At 44.0% G+C, this 19,792-nt stretch overlaps 1 protein-coding gene across 2 annotated transcripts in view; it reads left to right on the top strand.

Annotated features, from left to right (window-relative positions):
- Positions 1 to 4,285, top strand: part of P3H1 (prolyl 3-hydroxylase 1) — a 55,563-nt gene extending 51,278 nt beyond the window's left edge. For both annotated transcript variants that reach the window (XM_068240559.1, XM_068240558.1), the window contains one exon: positions 174 to 4,285. In XM_068240559.1, coding sequence (XP_068096660.1) covers positions 174 to 392 — 219 coding nt within the window. In that variant the 3' untranslated portion in view covers positions 393 to 4,285. The remainder of the gene's footprint in view (positions 1 to 173) is intronic.
- The last annotated feature ends 15,507 nt before the right edge of the window (positions 4,286 to 19,792 follow it).

Below are 19,792 nucleotides of genomic sequence, written 5' to 3'. Positions count from 1 at the left end.
GCATAGCAATTGCAACAAAATTTTCTTCAAGTTGGGAACATTTGCACCTCATTAATCATCCCTAGTCATGAGGACACTTGACATTTAATCACAGCCACTGTATATAACATGAATTCATGTACTGAAAATCTTGTATTTTTATATATGTGCTTCACTCCCTCTGGTCTTTGCAGGAAAGGGTTCAAGCTGATGACTTGATAAAGATGCTTTTCAATACGGAAGACCTGGACATATTTCCAAGCAGTGATAACGGCGGGCAAAGCACTTCCCCTCAGTCTCCAGAAGACTCTGTCAAGCCACCAGAACCCCCCACTGCTACAGACTCAGATGCCTCCAAAGAAGGAGTACTCGGGCCACCCCTGGACTCTGTAAAAACAAAGACAGAGCTATAACAGTAGAAATAACAGTAGAACGGACTTTGGCCTGCAGACTGCTGCCTGGATAGATTCTGTGAATCAGGGACCCACTTCCACACATCTTTTTCTCGAGGGGCCAAGCTAATTTCATTTTTTTTTTTTTTTTTTTTTTTTTTTTTTTTACAAAGTACTGTTTGGAGTATTCTCTGAACAGCAAACTGCAATAACTAAACAAACGTTATCATTGAAATAGGCCCCACCCACTAGTACCAGTATTTAATTTGGACGTGTTGTGTCTTGGACTGTGTAATCAAAGTCAAGGTTTCCTTGCAAGTTTTTTTCCTCTGTATTTTTGCCCTGCAAAAAAAATGTATGTGATTTCTATAGAAGATGTTTTTGTGTCCACTCGGTTTCAAGTTAAACAGGTGCTATTTATTATTGCAGTATTTGGTGGTTGATGTTTTTACAATCCAATTGTTACTGGTCATTTTTGTGCTTTGATACAGATAACAAAGAAGGGGGTACATTTTTTTTTTTAAACAGACTGTCAAAAAGAATTATTTTCAAGTGACCTTATTACTTTTGTGCCTATGGAGGTTATATGGAAACATGCTGTCAGGCTTTGACTGGACATAAAGGCTCTAGATCTCTGCTAAAAACCTATCATATCACACTTTTCATTTTTTTTCTTTCCTGTGCATGGTACAAAATGAGGGAAGAAGCTGATTGCTATGACAACCATCATAACAGTGTATGCTCTGTTTGATTTATATTAATTTTGGGACATGATGACTTTAGAACTGTTACACAGAGTGGAGGCTATCCTAGTTTTGGGTGGGAAGGGATGAATTGCTGATTTTATTGGTAGGCAACATAAGACATCATTTTAAAAAATGAGCATTTTTACAGTTGTCATGCTACATTATAGGATATATATTATACACAGAACTAGGTGAAGAAGAATTAAGCTGCGGGTAAAGTATGGCTTAAATGATATTTTAAAACCATCACAAGGTGCCTTGATCAGAGCAGGAAAGTCCACTGTGTAAACAGTCTACGGCGGTTTTGGCACAACCCATGCTTGGTGTACTGTGCTACACTGTATAGAGTCTACAGAGGGCTTGCCCAATCCATGCTTACAGTGTATGGATACTACACTGTATGGTCTACAGAGGCCCTGGCATAATGCATGCCTACAGTGCAATTCACTACACTGTGTAGAGTCTACAGAGTATGGGACACAATCCATGTTTACAGTGCATTTCACTACACTTTGTAGCGTCTTTTGAGCAGGGCTGTGGAGTCGGTACAAAAATCTTCCGACTCTTCAGTTTCTGAAACCACGACTCCAACTCCGGGTGCCCAACTCCGACTCCGGGTAGCCAAAGTTGCTCAGACTCCGACTCCTCGACTCCTTAGTCTAATACTTAACAGGGCTGTGGATTTTGTACAAAAATCATACGACTCCGACTTCCGACTCCTCAGTTTCTGAAACCACGACTCCGACTCCGGGTGCCCAAAATTGCTCCAACTCCGACTCCACAGCCCTGCTTTTGAGGATGTCGCACAACCATTGCCTACAATGCAATGCACTACATTGTGTTGAGTCTACAGAGGATGTGGCACAATCCATTCCCACAGTGAAAAGTACTACACTGTGAAGAGTCAAAAGAGTATGTGACACAGTCCACGCCTACAATGCAAGCTTAGAGTTGCCAATGGAAGCCATCCAAAATTCAGTCAAAGATTTACTGGAGCTATGACGAGGAAAGGTTTCTTTAAAGGGAACCTTAACTCAAAAAAACAAACAAACATGAGTTTCACTTACCTGGGGCATCTACCAGCCCCCTGCAGCCATCCTGTGCCCTCGCAGTCGCTCATGGCTCCTCCGGTGCCCCGCTGCCAGCTAGTTTTGTTTTTGCCGACTGGGAGTCGGCCGGTCGCCATGCATACATTTTTACGCATTCCTGCTGGTGCAGAAAGCTATTGCGCACTTGTAGCAAGCAATATTAGTCTCTGCAGACAGGCAAAAAGCCTACTTGTGTAAATCCTATAATGGGACAGGTCATACTAACATTCAGGAGTGAACTTGCTGGGCTTCATTAGGCTTAAAGTAGTAGTCCATGGGAATGTCTGTAGGAACTATTTAAGTGTTTGTAAATGCAGTATTATGATTGACGTTCCCTTGGCATCTGACAGGCTGCACCAAACACTAAGTACCTTTGATAGAAACACTATCATACCATTCATGAGAGAAATCTGTCAGTAAGTGTCCATTGCTGACCTATACAATGCTTTTTTTCCCCTTCTTGCGCCAGGCAAGCATTCTTGTGCTCTATCCAAGACTTTTTCATTATAATTAGGTGGACTGAGAGCACAGATAGGTGTAATGCACATGTACAGCTACCTCACCCGGGACCTGACATCAGTCGAGTTCCAGACAAGACAGGGGCACAGGAGATTTCATCCTTAGGCCTCTTGCACACTACATGTGATTTTTGATTGCAATTTTGACGCGTTTCTACATGCGATTCCAATTTGCGGGGTTTTTTTTAATCTTTACTGCATGCTGCATTTTTTTCTTCGTTTTTCCGTTGATAGCCTCCAGGGAAAATCGGAATCGCAAATTTGATTTGTAGTGTGCAAGGAGCCTAATGGTTATTTTAGGAACAAAATATATATATATCTCAGTAGCTAGTGGTGTGCACTATGCTGCATGTGCTGGATGCCATCCTGCTGCATGCACCGTACTTAAACAAGTACATTACCGCACTCAGAAAGGAAATTTGAATCAATTTATAAAGGATTGCTTTTCAATGAAAAGTTAATATTGCTCTGCTGTGATACACTCCCCCACCCACAGCTGCAAGACTAGTGATAAGATGGAGGATTCTCTCTAGTCACCAGTACCTTTGCAGCACTTAGTGTGTACATCATGGTAGTCCCCCCTGTCCTGCCATTAGAGATGGCAGCTGGACAAGGAGGATTCAGAGTTGCAATAAATAAGAGGGTCTTGTGTCTATGCAAGCCAGACTTCCTTACAGTAGGGCAATCTTAAATGGGACCTCTAGAGCTCTGTAACACTACACAGCATATGTGGGATGATACTAATCTTATTCTTTGAACATAGTCTGTACTGCATATGTAAATGACTGATAGGTGCGGAAGGCATTGTTGTAAGGCCTCGTTTCCATGTGCGTGATTATTAGCTGCGTTTTCAGCTGTGTGGTTATGCGATCTGCAGGGACATCAGAAAGTGCACAGACTGCACTTTCTGATGTTTCCACCCATGCACTATGATTCATGATGGAATTGCAATGCACGGTTGCCTGCATTTCTGCACATTACACATCAATGGAATCCAAAGCACCTCAGGTAACCTCACGGAGCAATGCAGTTCCATGCATTGTGGCGACCACCTGCATTGCCTGCACCACCGACAAGGAAACCAGGCCTAAACTGGCAGATGTCACTTTTCTAGTTGGGGTTTCCTATTTAATCCATGCCACTCAGCAACATTAATGCTGTGGAATCATCTTGAATGTAAACTACTATTTCATAACTATGGGTGATAAATGAGATGCAAATATTTCCAGGTTCATGCAGGATTATGAAAATGTATGCAGCTTGAAAATTAACCAGTCAAGTCCCACCATGGTTTAAATTGATTGGCCCATTTTCAAGCTGCATAAATTTGCATACACATTTACATAATCCTGCATGAACTGGGAAATATTTGCATCTCATTGATCATCCCTTATAAAAACCGTTTCTGATTATCATGTATCAAAATGCTGGAAAACCTGCAAAGTTCTTGTTTTGGTCTCTGGTGTACCCCTGTGATCAGTGCAGCCTGATACTCACTCACTCCTGTGTGCTGCTTAAGCCCAATCTACACGATACGATTCTTTATACGATTCGATTACGATTCTATTTATGATCCAATTAAATCCGTCATGTCCGATCAGGATTAGATTAGATTCAATTCGATTTGCTATTGTTTTGCAATGGCAGATCGAATTGAATTGAATCGAATCCTGATCGGACATGTTGGATTTAATCGGATCGTAAATATAATCGTAATCGAATCGTATAAAGAATCGTACTGTGTAGATTGGGCTTTATAGAGTTCACTGACCACGCCTCCTACCAATGAGCCTGTGTTGTTTAGCTACTTTCTATGCTTCCCTGTATGTTTGCTCTTCTAGTGATTCATTGGCCCACAATAAGCATGCAGCCAGTGAGTGTTTACATACATGCATACATACATACATACATCCTGGTTCCATGCCAGTCACTTGCTTCATAATGAAGGAAAACAATCCTGAACCTTGCATTTTTTTTTTTTTAAGTCCAAAATGGCAGCTTTTGTGTTTGATTAATTCCTTTTAAAGCTACCTCTTCACCATTACAGTCAGTTTGGCAAACACATCCATCCACTATCCCTGCCATATAAGACCAAAAACTATAGGTTACGCATGACATTGACTGCCAGAAAAGAGGAGTGACCTTTTGCTACATAAGCCAAAACTATGACTCTGTGCCTTCTGTTTTGTTGGGTTGTTTGTTTATTTTATTTTATAAATCTGAATGTATGACTAGATTATTTTTTTGTCCAAAGCCCACAGTACCTAGTGATGGTTTATAGAGAATGAAGACATGTGCTGCATATGTTTCCAATAGTAACCAATCCGATTCCATTTGATTTAGGTTAGCGTGTCATCTCACAGACTTTGAGCACTGTGAAAGCAATACAGCTGGTTTTTGTGCATCTAAGCTCCTGGATGCCACCATGTAGTCTGTGTCCTGACTCAAAACTCAAATCTGAACCTTTACTGGCTACTCAGGCTTAATCATGTGACTGTCAAGTAGTTGGGAATGGAAAAATACACTCCTATAATACATATTGTGGATCTTTGCAAACCTCTAGAGCTGTGGAATTTTCCTGTGACCATTTGTTGAATAATGACAACTTTACAGTAATGAAAAAAAAAGTGAAGAAAGGATCTGAATAGTTGATATGGGAAACAGAATCTTATCTGTTTGGTTTTAAATAAAGGAATTTCATTTTGCCTTTTCAATGTCTTGAAGCAACTTCTATGTGCCACCCCCATGTCTTAAGTGCCTAACTTCAAAAGACTGGTCAATAAAAAATGTTTTTCTAATGCCACGTATTCAGTCACTTTTTGTGTGAATTATGGATTTGTGAAGTCTGAAGAATATGGAAAATCCAATTGCTGCCTTTGTTTTAGAAAAATCTGCTTGCATGGCTGTTGTGCTAATCCTTTGCTTTCTCAATCACTAACCCTAAGGGCCCATTCACACTTGCTGATTGCAAAACGCTAGTGATTTTGCGAGCGTTTTGCTCTGGCGTTTTTTGGCCAAAAAAAAATCACCATTCACACCTGGCTATTTTTTTTATTTTTTTATTTTTTTAGCGGTCGGGTTTTGCACTTCTATAGCACTAAAACGCAATCGCCGGGAAATCACCTGAAAATGGTGCAGGCTACGCATTTGCGAGTAGCGTTTTTGGGCGATTAGCGCAAATCGCCCAAATGAGAACGGGCCCATAAACTTTTATTACCCTAGCGCTTTGAAAAGCGCTAGCGTTTGAGCGTTTTGCCGAAATCGCCGGCAAAACGCTCAAGTGTGAATGGGCCCTGAGTGAGTGTGGATCAGGCAGGTTGTCTCTGTTGAGCACAAGCTTGTTCCAGGCATGAAACAATAGCAATAATATTTTTATAGCGCTGTTCTCCCTGGGGACTCAAAGCGCTGTGACCCTGCATTATGCAATCTCAAAGGCTCAGGAAAAGGGGTGAGTTTTTAGCCCTTTTTTTTAAAGCTGTCCAAAGAAGGAGCCTCTCGTACTGATTGTGGAAGGGAGTTCCATAGAGTAGGGGCTGCATAGGTAAAGGCCCGAGCACCAAATGTTAGGTGTGTCCTGGGAATAACTCGGGCTACAGAAATCAATAGACCTGAGACTTGGCAGCTATGTGATTGCTGTCTTATGCAGCACCTGCAATAAGAATTTTTTTGTAATAAATTCAGTTTGTCTTCTTGATTTACTGTACTTGCTGCATGCAACTGCAATCACCAATTCACATAATTGTCAGCAGTCCTTGTGATCTGATATGACCCTGGGAAGGTGGTAAATTATAAGCACTTAAGGGGCAATGATATATTTAATATAGAATAGGTTTATTGGGTCCTTGGATATTAACTGCCTGCATTACTGCCAGTGGATAAATGTTGCATAAATCTTTTTGCTGCAGTTGACCATTAACACAACCAAAATATAGATATACAGTATTACGTAACATAACAGCACACATCCTACATGCACACAGTTGTCTATTTCTACACACAATTATGTTTTCCAATCCGTTATCCCTGTACAAATAATTATAGGGCAGTCACTATGGGTGAGAGTGACATTAGATAATCAAGATTGGCTACTCCTATCAGATTGTCTGATGTATGGACCATTCATGTGAGTTTGTGTGGCTTCTTATTGTTGTCACATGTTTAATAAATACTAGTTTAGTAGATTACTGTTAAAGGGCCTGGCACAATGCCAAAAATGGCCAGCATTAAGTGCTGGCGAATGTTTAGCTCATGTTCTTTCCAAATTGCATGATGCGGTTGTTTTTGCACTGTTGGGCGAATATAAGCTCACCCAGCAGTACGGCAAAGAACCAATTTTTGGACATTTTTTTTTCTTGTCCTTATCTCCATTTCACAAATTAAGACATGTACATTAACTTGTCACCTGTGTCACCCAGGCGATAAGATGCATCTCATCTCCGAATGGGTTTTACACCATTTTTAATTAAACATTTTAATAGGCCACCCTCCTTACAGATTCTTTAACCCCTTTTGCATCAAGCCACTGGTGCTGGCTTAGTTACTTAGATGGATAGCGTGGGGCTCCACCACCTGAACAATACTAGCCCACTTGATCTATGACATTGATGGACTCTGCAAGAGAAGAACAGATATCTTATACCTCTTTTAAAAAAAACCCTTGTCCATATCAAGAGACACTTATGTTGACCTGAGAAAGCGTGTAGCCTCATTTAGCAGGTTATCATTTTTGTGTTTCTGCCCTTCCTTTTGAAACCGTTTTCAGATACTTTATTTTGTTTGGACCTTCCTTTTTTCTTTTGTCCAAATAACGGACAAGAGGTTCAAACCCACCTCAAGCTTAGTCAGGTGGAAATTGTCAAGAACCGCAAGGGCTGATCCTTGATTGGGTCAATCGCTCAGATTCAGAAACTCGGTCTTGCTGTCACTTTGCGCATAGATGCCCATGTGTAGATTCGCAATCTATGAACTGACTAGCAGAGAGGAGCCTTCTGACTCCAAAGGATTCACCACTCACATACAATTCAAATGCTTGTCACCACGTGTGAGTCAGCACACGACTGTAACTCTTTTAACACACTGAGAACACGGTAACTTAACTCTTCACAGTATGCAGGGATTGGTGCCAGATCTGTCTATCTGTGCCCGATTCAAGCATATGGGCTGTAAACACAAGATACTATAGAACACAAGGTAACGTTTTCGGAGGAGTAAGTACGATTGGGTATGTTCAGAAACAGGTCATAACCGTAAAACGATTTTTAAATGTTTTAATAACAAAAATGCATTACACACATTTACATACACCAATTAACATATAAACACAAGGCTTGAAATAAGAGGGAAATAATGGTGAGGTTTCTTGGCTTAGCAGTCCTTGTAGGGATATTGAATGAAATAAAGTCCAGTTCAAATGCAGGCATTGATATCAAAAAGTCTTTGAAACAAAGCATGTGTTCGGTCCTCCTTGAATGCATGCATTGAGATGGTTTCTGGTTGGTGGAATTTTGAGAACAGGGAGGGATTGTTACTGCCCCAACTCTTATAGGATCTGAGTTTTGGGCTGGCTTACCTGGAAAGTAGATGTGTTTACCCTCTGGTCAGCACAGGGGTAGCCCCTAGGTCACAAGCAGAAAGTACAGCATTTTTTAATAGTCTTTGCGATTCCTCCCCGGATTGCCTTACCGAGGATCTGTGGCCAGATTTGGAACCAGCCAGCGATGCTTTATTGAATGACACCAAACAACGGCAGATTAGCACGTGTGGTCTGCAAGTGATAAATATCTCAGTTTCCCTGGCAGCTGGACGGCTATAAATTGGTTTAGCTATTAGGTTGATTTTTAGGAACCGGAAAATATATTTGTCTTTTGTCTGCGATAACCACATCTTGATTTCTTAATAAAGGAAGTTTTGCTATTGTTCAAATTTCGGCGGGAAGTTTTAACTGCCTTTCAGGGCAATCTCTGATTACTAGTGGAATGTCCATTTGCTCTTACGTACGTGTGAAAGAGCTACGTGTGAAATGGGTGAGGGGTCTGCTCTCATTCAGTGTGGGTGATGAGGAAGCAAAAGATGGAGAGGAAAAAAAATGAACTTCTTGTACGGTTAAAATGAGAATGACAGTAATGGTGCTGGACCTCCTGTATAAGCCTTTCTTCTGGCAATTTTATCTGCTATTTGAAGTTTTCTGTCTAGTTTTTTATATCTTGCTTGCTCATTGCTTCCCTCCAGGCTACTACTACAGCACTGCTGAAGCCACCGTACTGCCGCTGCAATAAAATATATGGAGCCCTGGCAAAAGCACCTCTAAATATTATGCTGGGGTGCACCACTGGTCCGATTGATTAGACCAATTTAGATCACAATACTAATGGGGAGCCCGGACAGATGGCTGTTCAGATTCACTTACTGCATCACTGCTAGGAACCCTGGCAAAAGGATCTTTGAATTAGCCACTGGAGGTTTCTAGTGGTTTCCGCACTTTCCTGCTGAGGAATTTCACTGAGTGGCTGGATAGTGTAATGGGTCTGGTGCTTTGAATCCTCCAGGAGAAAAGTGCAATATAAATGTTTTGAGTCTTGTCCACGTATAAGAGTTCTTAGTACTGCTGTAATAGGAGAATAATGGATGCCCCGGCAGGAAGCATCATAGAATGTGCTGCCAGGGCTCCCCCACTGGTCCCTTTTTTTTTTTTTTTTCCTCAGGAAGGATTTTCCTTAGTCCTATTAATTATAGGACTCTCTTGTAGGAGCTCAAAGCTCTTTTGTAGGAGATTTAAAGGACGCTTGAGGTGAGAGGGATATGGAAGCTACCCTATTTATTTTCTTTTTAAAGCAGTATTGTCACCATAAAAATCAAATTTCAACAGCAACTTGTCTGAGTGTATTAAGTGATAAAGATGCTAATCCTGCATTCAAAACTTTTTTCTGCTGTTATTGTTTTGAGTTATTACATACTATAGGAGCACTGGCCCTAGTGCCAAACAGTGCCAAAAAGTTGAATGCTGGGAGTTCTTTTGAATGCTGGGAGTTCTTTTTATCTATAATATATTCCTCCTCTTCCATTTATTTCCCTGCCTAGCTTATCACTTGTGTTTACAAGCAAGGCTGAGGTGACTCAGTGATTGGATGTGTAAATAAAAAAAAAAAAAGACTCTGGGAGGAGGGCAGCTAATGAATACACAATGAGCAAGAGAAGGGAGGAGGGAAAACAAGAGTCAGGGAGGATATGATGTAAGCATTAGCTTGGCAAAATGGCCACTGCCTAGAATAGGATTTTTTGCTTTTCCTTTGTAAAATTCACAAGAATCATTACTTGGATAGCACAATACATCTGTTATGTAAGTAGAGGTAGTATTTATCTACTTGTATATGTGGTTTTTATTTCTAGGTTAGCATGGGTGTCGCTTGTTCTTTAAACAATGAAGATTGCCTGGCTGTCCTGCTGATCTTCTGCATATAAAGCTACGTACCTACAGGGGGATATGTACCCAAGCTCTGTCGCCCAAGGGATTAGATACCGATCCCTGCCGGACAACAGAGCAGCCACAACACTGTACATATATGCCAGCCGCCTCTGGCTGAAGACGCGTATGTTGCTCTGGGGGCAGAGGGATGAAAAAGCGGCACTCGGCATCAGCGAGAACAATGCAGTTCGGTGTCTTGCATCACTAAAGATCCAACGTACTGGATCTTTAGCGATCCTCATTGCACCGCTCTTCCCACGCTGGTCTGACCACCCAACTCTCAGCCATGGTGGTCATTATTGTCTGCCACAGCCAATTTCAGACCAGTGTAGGTCTGACTGGATTTCCCAGGGTTCCCCATACTTTATTGCAACTTAGTGTGGCCGTTGTCTGGTGGGCAGGAGCCAGGGAGATAAAGAAAAACAAGACAAAAACTGTAAGAAAAGGTGTTTAATGTAAAATACGGAGGTATACAGATGGAAATGCTGGAAGTATAAACAAATATAAATAAGGAGAAAGGTTATGGAACAGGAGATAGAAATCGATTTATATTTTTTCCCTGGATTGTGTACTTTTTTTTTTTTTTTTTTTTTATTGGTAAAAATGGGTCCGAAAAATTTAATAGGGAGGGTAATTAGTAATTTTGTTATGTAAGACTGTGTAAGTGTAAGTAGCAGGGTAAGGCTTGGGTGAAAAATGTAGGTTGGGATTAAATGACAACTGAAGTGAGAAAAATATGGAGGCTGCCATATTTGTTTCTTTTTATCCAATACCAGTTGCCTGGCAGTCCTGCTGGTCTATAAGGATGCAGTAGTGTCTGAATAATGCCAGAAACAAGCATGAAGCTAATCTTGCACATCTGACAATTTCAGAACCACTTGATCTGCTGCATGCTTGTTCAGGGTTTATGGCTAAAAGTATTAGAGGTAGAGAATTAGCAGGATAGCCAGGCAACTGGTATTGCTTAACCCCCCTGGTGGTTAATTTATTTTTAAAAATGGGCAAAAATGCTTTTTTTTTAATTTTTTTTTGTTTCATGTAAAGCTACCAGAGTGGTAGCTACATGAAACACCACTAGAGGGCGCATGTGGCCCTCTAGTGCGATCGTCGCCGGCATCAATAGCAAACAGGGGAGCGCGTATATAACGCGGTCCCCTGTTTGGCTTCTCCTGTCGCCATGGCGACGATCGGCATGACGTCATGGACGTCAGCCGACGTCCTGACGTCAGACACCTCCGATCCAGACCATAGCGCTGCCCGGAACTCATTGGTCCGGGCAGCGCAGGGCTCTGGTGGGGGGGGGGGCCTCTTCCGCCCTTTTACCCCAATTCGATTAAAATGATTGAATGTGTGAGAATATCTAGATAAATTGTTTTTCTTTGAGAAAAAGAACAATTTCGATAAAATTGTTCTTTTTCTCAAAGGAAGAACAATGGAAAGGTTGGAAAATCTGATCAATTTTGTCAGAAATAGAATGGTGTGTGGGGTTTTAATGAAAATAAATGAGGAATAGATTTGTTAATGCAAGGTACATTTTCTAAGGTTGTTTGTGTTGTGTGCCTTTATACATAGCATGATGGTACAGAGCACACCATACACATTTATAATTGATCATATATATATTATTACATCTAATTATTACATCTAATTTATATATTTTACTAGCTGGTTGCCCGGGTATGTATTTGGCTGGTGTCGGCTCCACCCACTTTTTCTAACCCTAACAATTACTCAATGACCAAGTTTGTGAACTTTGTGGTCTTTGGCATCAATAATTTGCATTGAAATGAAAAAAATCTGATGGGTGGTTTGTGGCTCCACCCCCTTTTCTGTATTTGAACCCCAGTCACCCAATGACCAACTGTACCAGGTTTGAGGCCTGTGTCATTAACAGTGCAAGAATGGTAGCAATTAAATATTCCCTTGAAAAGCAATAGGTGAAGCTTTAAACACTTTTGTAGGGTCCACCCACTTTTCTGAATATTAATCCCATTCAGTGACCAACTGTGCAAAGTTTAAGAACCCTCCCATTAACAGTGTAATGGCCCACACACTTTTTGTCCTGTCGCTAGCACACGGGAGCGTGTGTGCGACAGGTTCGGCGACAGCTCCTCGCCAGGTCCCTCCGCGTACACACGCGGAAGAGGGATTACTGAAGCGACGGAAGCTGCCGCCGACGTTCCTCCCCCTCGCCGGAAGCGCCGTAGATTATCTATTATGTTGCTGTCGCTAGTCCGCATACACACGCAGACTAGCGACAGTTGCGGCGAAGTTGCGACGGCAACTGCCGCCATGCGATTGACCGCCGCCAATCGCCTGGCGACAGCAGCGATGAGCGACGGTTCGGGGTGCGCGCCTCATACTCACGGGCGACCTTTCGCCGCAACATGCGCGCGCCACGTGGTTGCGGCGACATTTGTAGCCCGTGAGTATGGGCCATAAGAATGGCGGCAGTTTACATTTTCCCAGTGAAATTTGTATTTGTCTCCACCCACTGTTGTCCCGGCATTGCCAGGGTATGTATTTGACTAGATTTGATCGTTTTTGTCGCGATTGTGTCAAAATCGAACTTGTGTGTGGTACATTGGTTAGAAGAGTCTAAATTTTCATTCACATTTTTTTTTTTATTGTAATGTGTGCAAGACCCAGTTGTGAAGTGCTATTTTTTATTTTTGCAGTCTGCTTTGCCACTCTTCACTAATTTTAACAAACTGTTTCAAGGGAATGAATACACCTATTCTACCTGATTTACAGGCTCGTGCAAGCAATTTACTCAAGATACTACTGGGCATTAAAGGACAATTATCAAAGTTAACTAAAATTTGAAATGCCACATTTATTTCCAGTAATTACTAGCAAATAGCAAAACAAAGGCATTTTTTCATCTTTTTAGGTTTTATCTGAAGAAAATTAGATTTACAGATAACAGTTTTCACTGTGGGTATTGCTATGGAGGACTGTGTCCAGCACATCCAGCATACAGAAACAATCTTCACTGGCTCTAATACTGCAAGTAAAATTTGTTCAGAATGATAGAAAGCAGAAATATAGCTTCAAATGTTTGTAAATAATCATCAGCTGCATCTCTATCTGTGTGCTCCTGTGTCTCTCTCTCTCTCTCTCCCACGCAGTCTAAAGTAAACAGTTTACAGCCAGGTTACAGTTCAGCTCTGCTGAAACCCAACCCCCCCCCCCCCCCCACCCCCAAATTGGTCATAAAATGTGATCTGATCTTTATCTAAAGGTGGCCATACACTGGTTGCCATCAGATTCAACCAACAGACAGATCCCTCTCTGATCGAATCTGATCAGAGAGGGATCGTATGGCCACCTTACTGCAAACAGATTGTGAATCGATTTCAGCCTGAAACCTATCACAATCTGTGGAGCTGCTGCTGCCGCTGCTGCTGCCGCCCCCCCCTGCATACATTACCTGTTCCGGCCGGCACGAGTCCCCTGGTCCCAGCTGTCTTCTTCTCCGCTCCGGGCTCCAGACCGTTCCTGCAGCTACTGAACTTCCTGTCCAGGGGAAGTTTAAACAGTAGAGGGCGCTCTACTGTTTACACTTCCTGCCGGGACAGGAAGTTCTGTGTAGCAGCCGGTCCGGAGCCCAGTGCGGAAAGAAGACAGCGAGGACCAGGGGACTCGCGCCGGCTGGAACAGGTAATGTATACCCGCTGTATTGCATCGGTCGTCGGGCATTCGAATGCCGCTATCGACGCACTCCCGACCCGCCGGCGATCGAGAGAAAACTTCTGCACGGATGGATCGACGGAAATCGACCGGAACGATCGATTTCAGACGGAAATCAATCGTTCTGTCAGCGGTGTGCACGGCGATTTCACAGCCGGTTTGATCACTGTGATCGAATTGGCCGTATATCGGCGGAAAAATCGTTAGGTGTATGGGCCCCTTAAGTCACAACAATAGACAACCACAATCTGTTTCAACTAATACCAAACAAATAATTGTTTCCATGTTTTTATTGAACATATCATGTAAACATTCACAGTGCAGACATCTCCAAGAGCTAATTGGAGTGAGATGTCAGCCAACTGGAGTCCAATCAAGGAGATGAAATTGGAGGTGTTGGTTACAGCGGCCTTGCAATTAAATAGTTCAATGTATTCTGTGGAAGTCTTCTGGCTCTATTTTGGGTTAAATTTAAAGAATTATAATAGCACTAGCTATAGTAGATGAGATTTGAATACCATGCAAATATAAACAAATTGACATCAAAGAGTGGATGTATTTGGCAAGTGAAGGTATTTGGCAAGTGATATAACGAGAAAGTAGGTGGAGGAGTGAAGGTATTTGGCAATTGAAGGGAGATGGTAAGTGAAGGTATTTGGCACGTGAAGGCAAGAAGGAAGGTGGAGGAGTGAATGCATTTGGTAAGTAATAACGAGAAGGTAGGTGGAGGAATGAAGATATTTGGCAAGTGCAGGCAGATGGTAAGTGAAAGTATTTGGCACGTGATAATGAGAAGGTAGGTATAGGAGTGAAGATATTTGGCAAGTGAACACAGATGGTAAGTGAATGTATTTGGCAAGTGAAGGTAGATGATAAGTAGAGGAAAGAAGGTTATGGTAAGTGAAGGTATTTAGCAAGTGAAGGCAAGAAGGTAGATGGTAAGTGAAGACAGATGGTAAGTATAGGAGAGAAGGCAAATAGTGGGTGAGGCAGGCCGGAAGTGAATTATAAACATATTATTTGTAAATTGCCCCAGAACCTGCATAACTTAAGTGACTCTTTGCACTGGACACACACACTTGAGTAAGAACAAATCAAATGTGTATTGTATATGTTAATTTCCAAACCTAACCTCTCATTTAAGAATTTATACTCCATTTCAGTGACATTTTTTTTTCTTTGAGTAAACAGGTGGTAGTGATGAGCAGAAATTACACCTATGCGTAATTTTGCATCGTAAGACGCAATTACGCATCGGAATCGTAATGCAAAATTTTGGGGAAAATCATAAATAATTTCGTATATAATTGTAATCAGACAGGATAATTGCAGTATAAGGGCAGCACAATTGTTGTTTAAAGGCAGCACAATCACTATATGAAGGCAGCACAATTGAGATAAAAAGGCAGCAAAATCGCAGTATAAATGTAGCACAATCAACATTTAAAAGCAGCATAATCACGGTATGAAGGAAAGCACAATCACAGTATAAAGGAAAGTACAAGTGTGTAATAAAGGCAGCACAATCACGGTTTAACCACTACATGACCGCCCCATGCCAATGAGTGTGGCCGCGGCGGCAGCCCAAGGACCGCCTAACGCCAATTGGCGTCAAGTCCTGAGGCTGCAGTTTGCAGGAGATCACGCACAGGCTGCGCGCGCATCTCCTGCTCGGAGGGCGAAGCTCCGACCCGCCTTCAGTCTCTGAGCGGCGATCGGGAGACTGTTAGACGGCGAAACTGCTGTCTTTTCTGTTAGTACAGTGCTGCGATCAGCAGCAGCACTGTACTGGGGACAGCCGTGTGACACGGCTGTCCCCCTGGGGCACTTGAGAGCAATCGCCTATGACAGCCGATCGCCAGGATTGGCTGGCTGGGGGAGGGAGGGATTTGTAAAAAAAATAAAAAAGTAAAAAAATTATATAAAAATAAAGATATAAATATTTATTTTTAAAAAAAATAAACAACTTGGGGGCGATCAGACCCCACCAGCAGAGAGCTCTGTTGGTGGGGGGAAAAGGGGGGGGGGATCACTCATGTGCTGTGTTGTGCGGCCCTGCAGCTTGGCCTTAAAGTTGCAGTGGCCATTTTAGTAAAAATGTGCCTGGTATTTAGGGGGGTTTACCACTGTGGTCCTCAAGTGGTTAAAGGCATCACAATTGCGGTAAAATGGCAACACAATCATGGTATAAAGGCAGAACAATCAGTAGAAAGACACATGACAGGACAATCGCTGTATAAACGCAGCACAATTACAGTATAAAGGCAGGACAATTGCAGCATAAAGATAGCACAATCGCAGTATAAAGGCAGTACAATTGCAATATAAAGACAGCCAGCCTCGGACAGGCCCACCGAACCACCGATTGTCCCATCGGTGGGCCCCGGCCGTCCCGCCTCCTGGGGGCCCCAGTGCTAAAAAGGAGGGGGGCTAAGCGCAGGAAGGGGGGACATTGTGCACAGATCGGCGGGGAGGGGCGGAAGCCTCCCCCCCTCCCTCACCTAGGGGCCCCCCTTCCGCGCTCCCCCCCCCTCCAGAATTGCAGCCAGCAGCAGCACCGGGGAAGAATCACTTAACGGCATGACGGAGATCCGTAGCTCTGCGTGCCGCTGGCTGGTCTGTCTCTGTCTCCTGAACTGACTGTCCAATCACGCTCTCGCAGGAAGTACTGCGAGAGCGTGATTGGACAGTCAGTTCAGGAGACAGAGAGACCAGCCAGCGGCACGCAGAGCAACGGATCTCCGTCATGCTGGTAAGTGATTCATCCCCGCTGCTGCCGCTGGCTGCAATTCTGGAGGGGGGCCCCTAGGTGAGGGAGGGGGTGGCTTCCTCCCCACCCCGCCGATCTTTGCCCGCTGCCATCCTGATTGCATTTTGAGGGGGGGGGTATCTGCCACCAACCTGCCCACATTACGATTTTCAGGTGTCTGCTGCCCACATTGCGATTTTCAGGTGTCTGCTGCCCACATTACGATTTTCTGGTCACTGCTGCCCACATTGCGATTTTCTGGTGCGTGCTGCCCACATTGCGATTTTCAGGTGTCTGCTGCCCACATTGGGATTTTCTGGTAACTGCTGCCCACATTGCGATTTTCAGGTGTCTGCTGCCCACATTGCGATTTTCTGGTGTCTTCTGCCCACATTGTGATTTTCTGGTAACTGCTGCCCACATTGCGATTTTCTGGTGTCTGCTGCACACATTGTGATTTTCAGGTGTCTGCTGCCCACATTACGATTTTCAGGTGTCTGCTGCCCACATTACGATTTTCAGGTGTCTGCTGCCCACATTACGATTTTCTGGTGACTGCTGCCCACATTACGATTTTCTGGTGACTGCTGCCCACATTGTGATTTTCAGGTGTCTGCTGCCCACATTACGATTTTCAGGTGTCTGCTGCCCACATTACGATTTTCAGGTGTCTGCTGCCCACATTACGATTTTCTGGTCACTGCTGCCCACATTGCGATTTTCAGGTGTCTGCTGCCCACATTACGATTTTCTGGTCACTGCTGCCCACTTTTGGGGGGGTATCTGCCACCAACCTGATTGCATTTTGGGGGGTATCTGCCGCCAATCTGATTGCATTTTGTGGGGGTATCTGCCGCCAACCTGATTGCATTTTGTGGGGGTATCTGCCGCCAACCTGATTGCATGTTGTGGGGGTATCTGCCGCCAACCTGATTGCATTTTGTCGGAAAATCTGCTGCGATTTGACTACTTGATGAATTATCATGAGGCATGTAACTACTTGAATATTTTATCTAAAATGTATCTGGTCGGACCTAATCTCTGTGAATAACACCGCTACTTATGTTGTTGTTTTTTTTTTTTTTTTAAGTCTGCCCATGACTCATCATGATCACGCCGATGTTCCAGTGCGTGGTGACACGCACCCATTTACTTTCGCTGCTGCGCGCTGTGCGCGCCGCATATGGACATATCCCTATTGGAGACTGTCCTCAGAAGTGCTCACGATCTTTTCCCTACCATAAACTCATGCAAAATTTCTAGAGTACATGTGTACGTGAGCCCAAAATGGGGGGGGGGGGGGGGGCAGGCTGAAACTTCCTTGGTTGGCCCTTAGTGTCCCAGTCCGACCCTGAAGACAGCACAATTGGAAAGGAGGGACAACTGCAGCATAAAAGTAGCACAACCGCGGTTTGAAAGCATCACAATCGCAGTATAAGGCCTCATTCACATTGCGCTATGATTGCGCTCAGCGTCAGCTGTTTTTTGATGCGGTTTTTTTCCAATTTCTGTGCGTTGGACTTTTGTGAAGCGCTTTTCTAAGCGCTTTTGCAGAGCAATTGCGTTTTTTCACTTCCTGACATCAGTCAAGAAGTGAACTCTTTGATCCGGAAAATAATAAATACAATGTATTTATTCTTAAAAACGCAAACGCTGCACAAAGCGATTTTGTGAACGTTTTGCGTTTTTCCTATACCTTCCATTCAGGAAAATCGTCTCACAAAATGGCCCATGCAGCGCTTCTCGGATCGGAAATGAACCGCTCAGATTTGAACTCTTATAGGGAATCATTGCACAAGCGCTTTCAGGGCGATTTACAAAATCACCAGTGCTTTAAAAAAAAAAAAAAAAACTCCTCTAGTGTGAACGAGTCCTAAAGGCAAGACAATCACAGCATACAGGCAGAACAATTGCAGCCTAAAGGTAGCATAATTGCGATGTAAAGGCATCGCAATCTCAGTAAAAAAGCAGCACAAACAGCATAAAGGCAGGACAATCACAGTATAAAGGCAGGACAATTCAGCATAAAGGTAGCACAAATCGGTGTTAAGACATCACAATCGTAGTATAAAGGCATCACAATCGTGGTATAATGGAAGCGCAAACAGGGCCGGTCCTGGACTTTCTGCTGCCTGAGGCAAAGATCGTAAAGGCCCCCCCCCCCCCCCCCAATATTTCTACATAACATTACATCCCCCACACAACCGACCGTGTCTGTGAAGGAAAGCCTGAGTGACGCAGCAAAGTGAGTGACTGACTCACCAGGGATTGGGTCTCCCTCCGGGTCTGGCGGCGGCGAAGGGCGGGCATCCGCATCCAGCATGCATCCTGCACTAGCAGGGGACAGACGGCTGCGGTCTGCGGCGGGCATGCTCCATCTCGGATCTGAGGGATCTCGCGCTGGGCCAGCCAGCCAGCCTCATAATCATCATCATCGTCACGTCGGCGGCGCTCGCTGCTCAGTGACTGACCATGACAATCAGCCGCAGCCAGGGCAGCAGAGCGGGCGGCAGCTGCCGCCATCAAATCAGCAGGCTTAGGCACTAGGCAGCGTCACCAGCGTGCAGCCTTGGAGGAGACAGGAGAGGCTGCAGAGCTCGGAGTCGTTGGACTCGGAGGCCGGCGGCAACAGTGCAGTTTCTAGACTAAAATGCACCCAGGGCGAGGGTGTAAAAATTGCGCCCCCCCCCCCCGGTATAGGTAGCCAGCTATAGGTCCCCCCCGAGTATAGGTGGCCAGGCATGGGCGAGCCAGTAAAGTTGCCCCTATCATAGGTTAGCCAGGTAGTTGCCTCCAGTATAGGTAGCCAGTATAGTTGCCCCCAGTATATGTTAGATAGGCAGGCACCCCCCCCCCCCCCCCGCCCCGGTATAAGTTAGATAAGTAGGTGCCCCCAGTACAGCTTAGCTAGGTAGGTGCCTCCAGTATAGGTAGCCAGTATAGTTGCCCCCAGCATAGGTTAGATAGGTAGGTACCCCCAGTATAGGTTAGTTAGGTAGGTGCCCCCAGTATAGGTAGCCAGTATAGTTGCCACCTGTATAGGCTAGCTAGGTAGGTAGGTGCCCCCAATACAGGTTAAATAAGTGCCCCCAGTATAGGTTAGATAAGTAGCTTCCCCCAGTATAGGTTAGATTAGGTCGCTGCCCTTCAGTATAGGTTAGATTA

The sequence above is a fragment of the Hyperolius riggenbachi genome, chromosome 6 (genome assembly GCF_040937935.1).
Source record: "Hyperolius riggenbachi isolate aHypRig1 chromosome 6, aHypRig1.pri, whole genome shotgun sequence".
Lineage (NCBI taxonomy): Eukaryota > Metazoa > Chordata > Amphibia > Anura > Hyperoliidae > Hyperolius > Hyperolius riggenbachi.
Note: the sequence above shows the minus strand (reverse complement) of the source record. Positions and strands in the feature narration are given on the sequence as shown.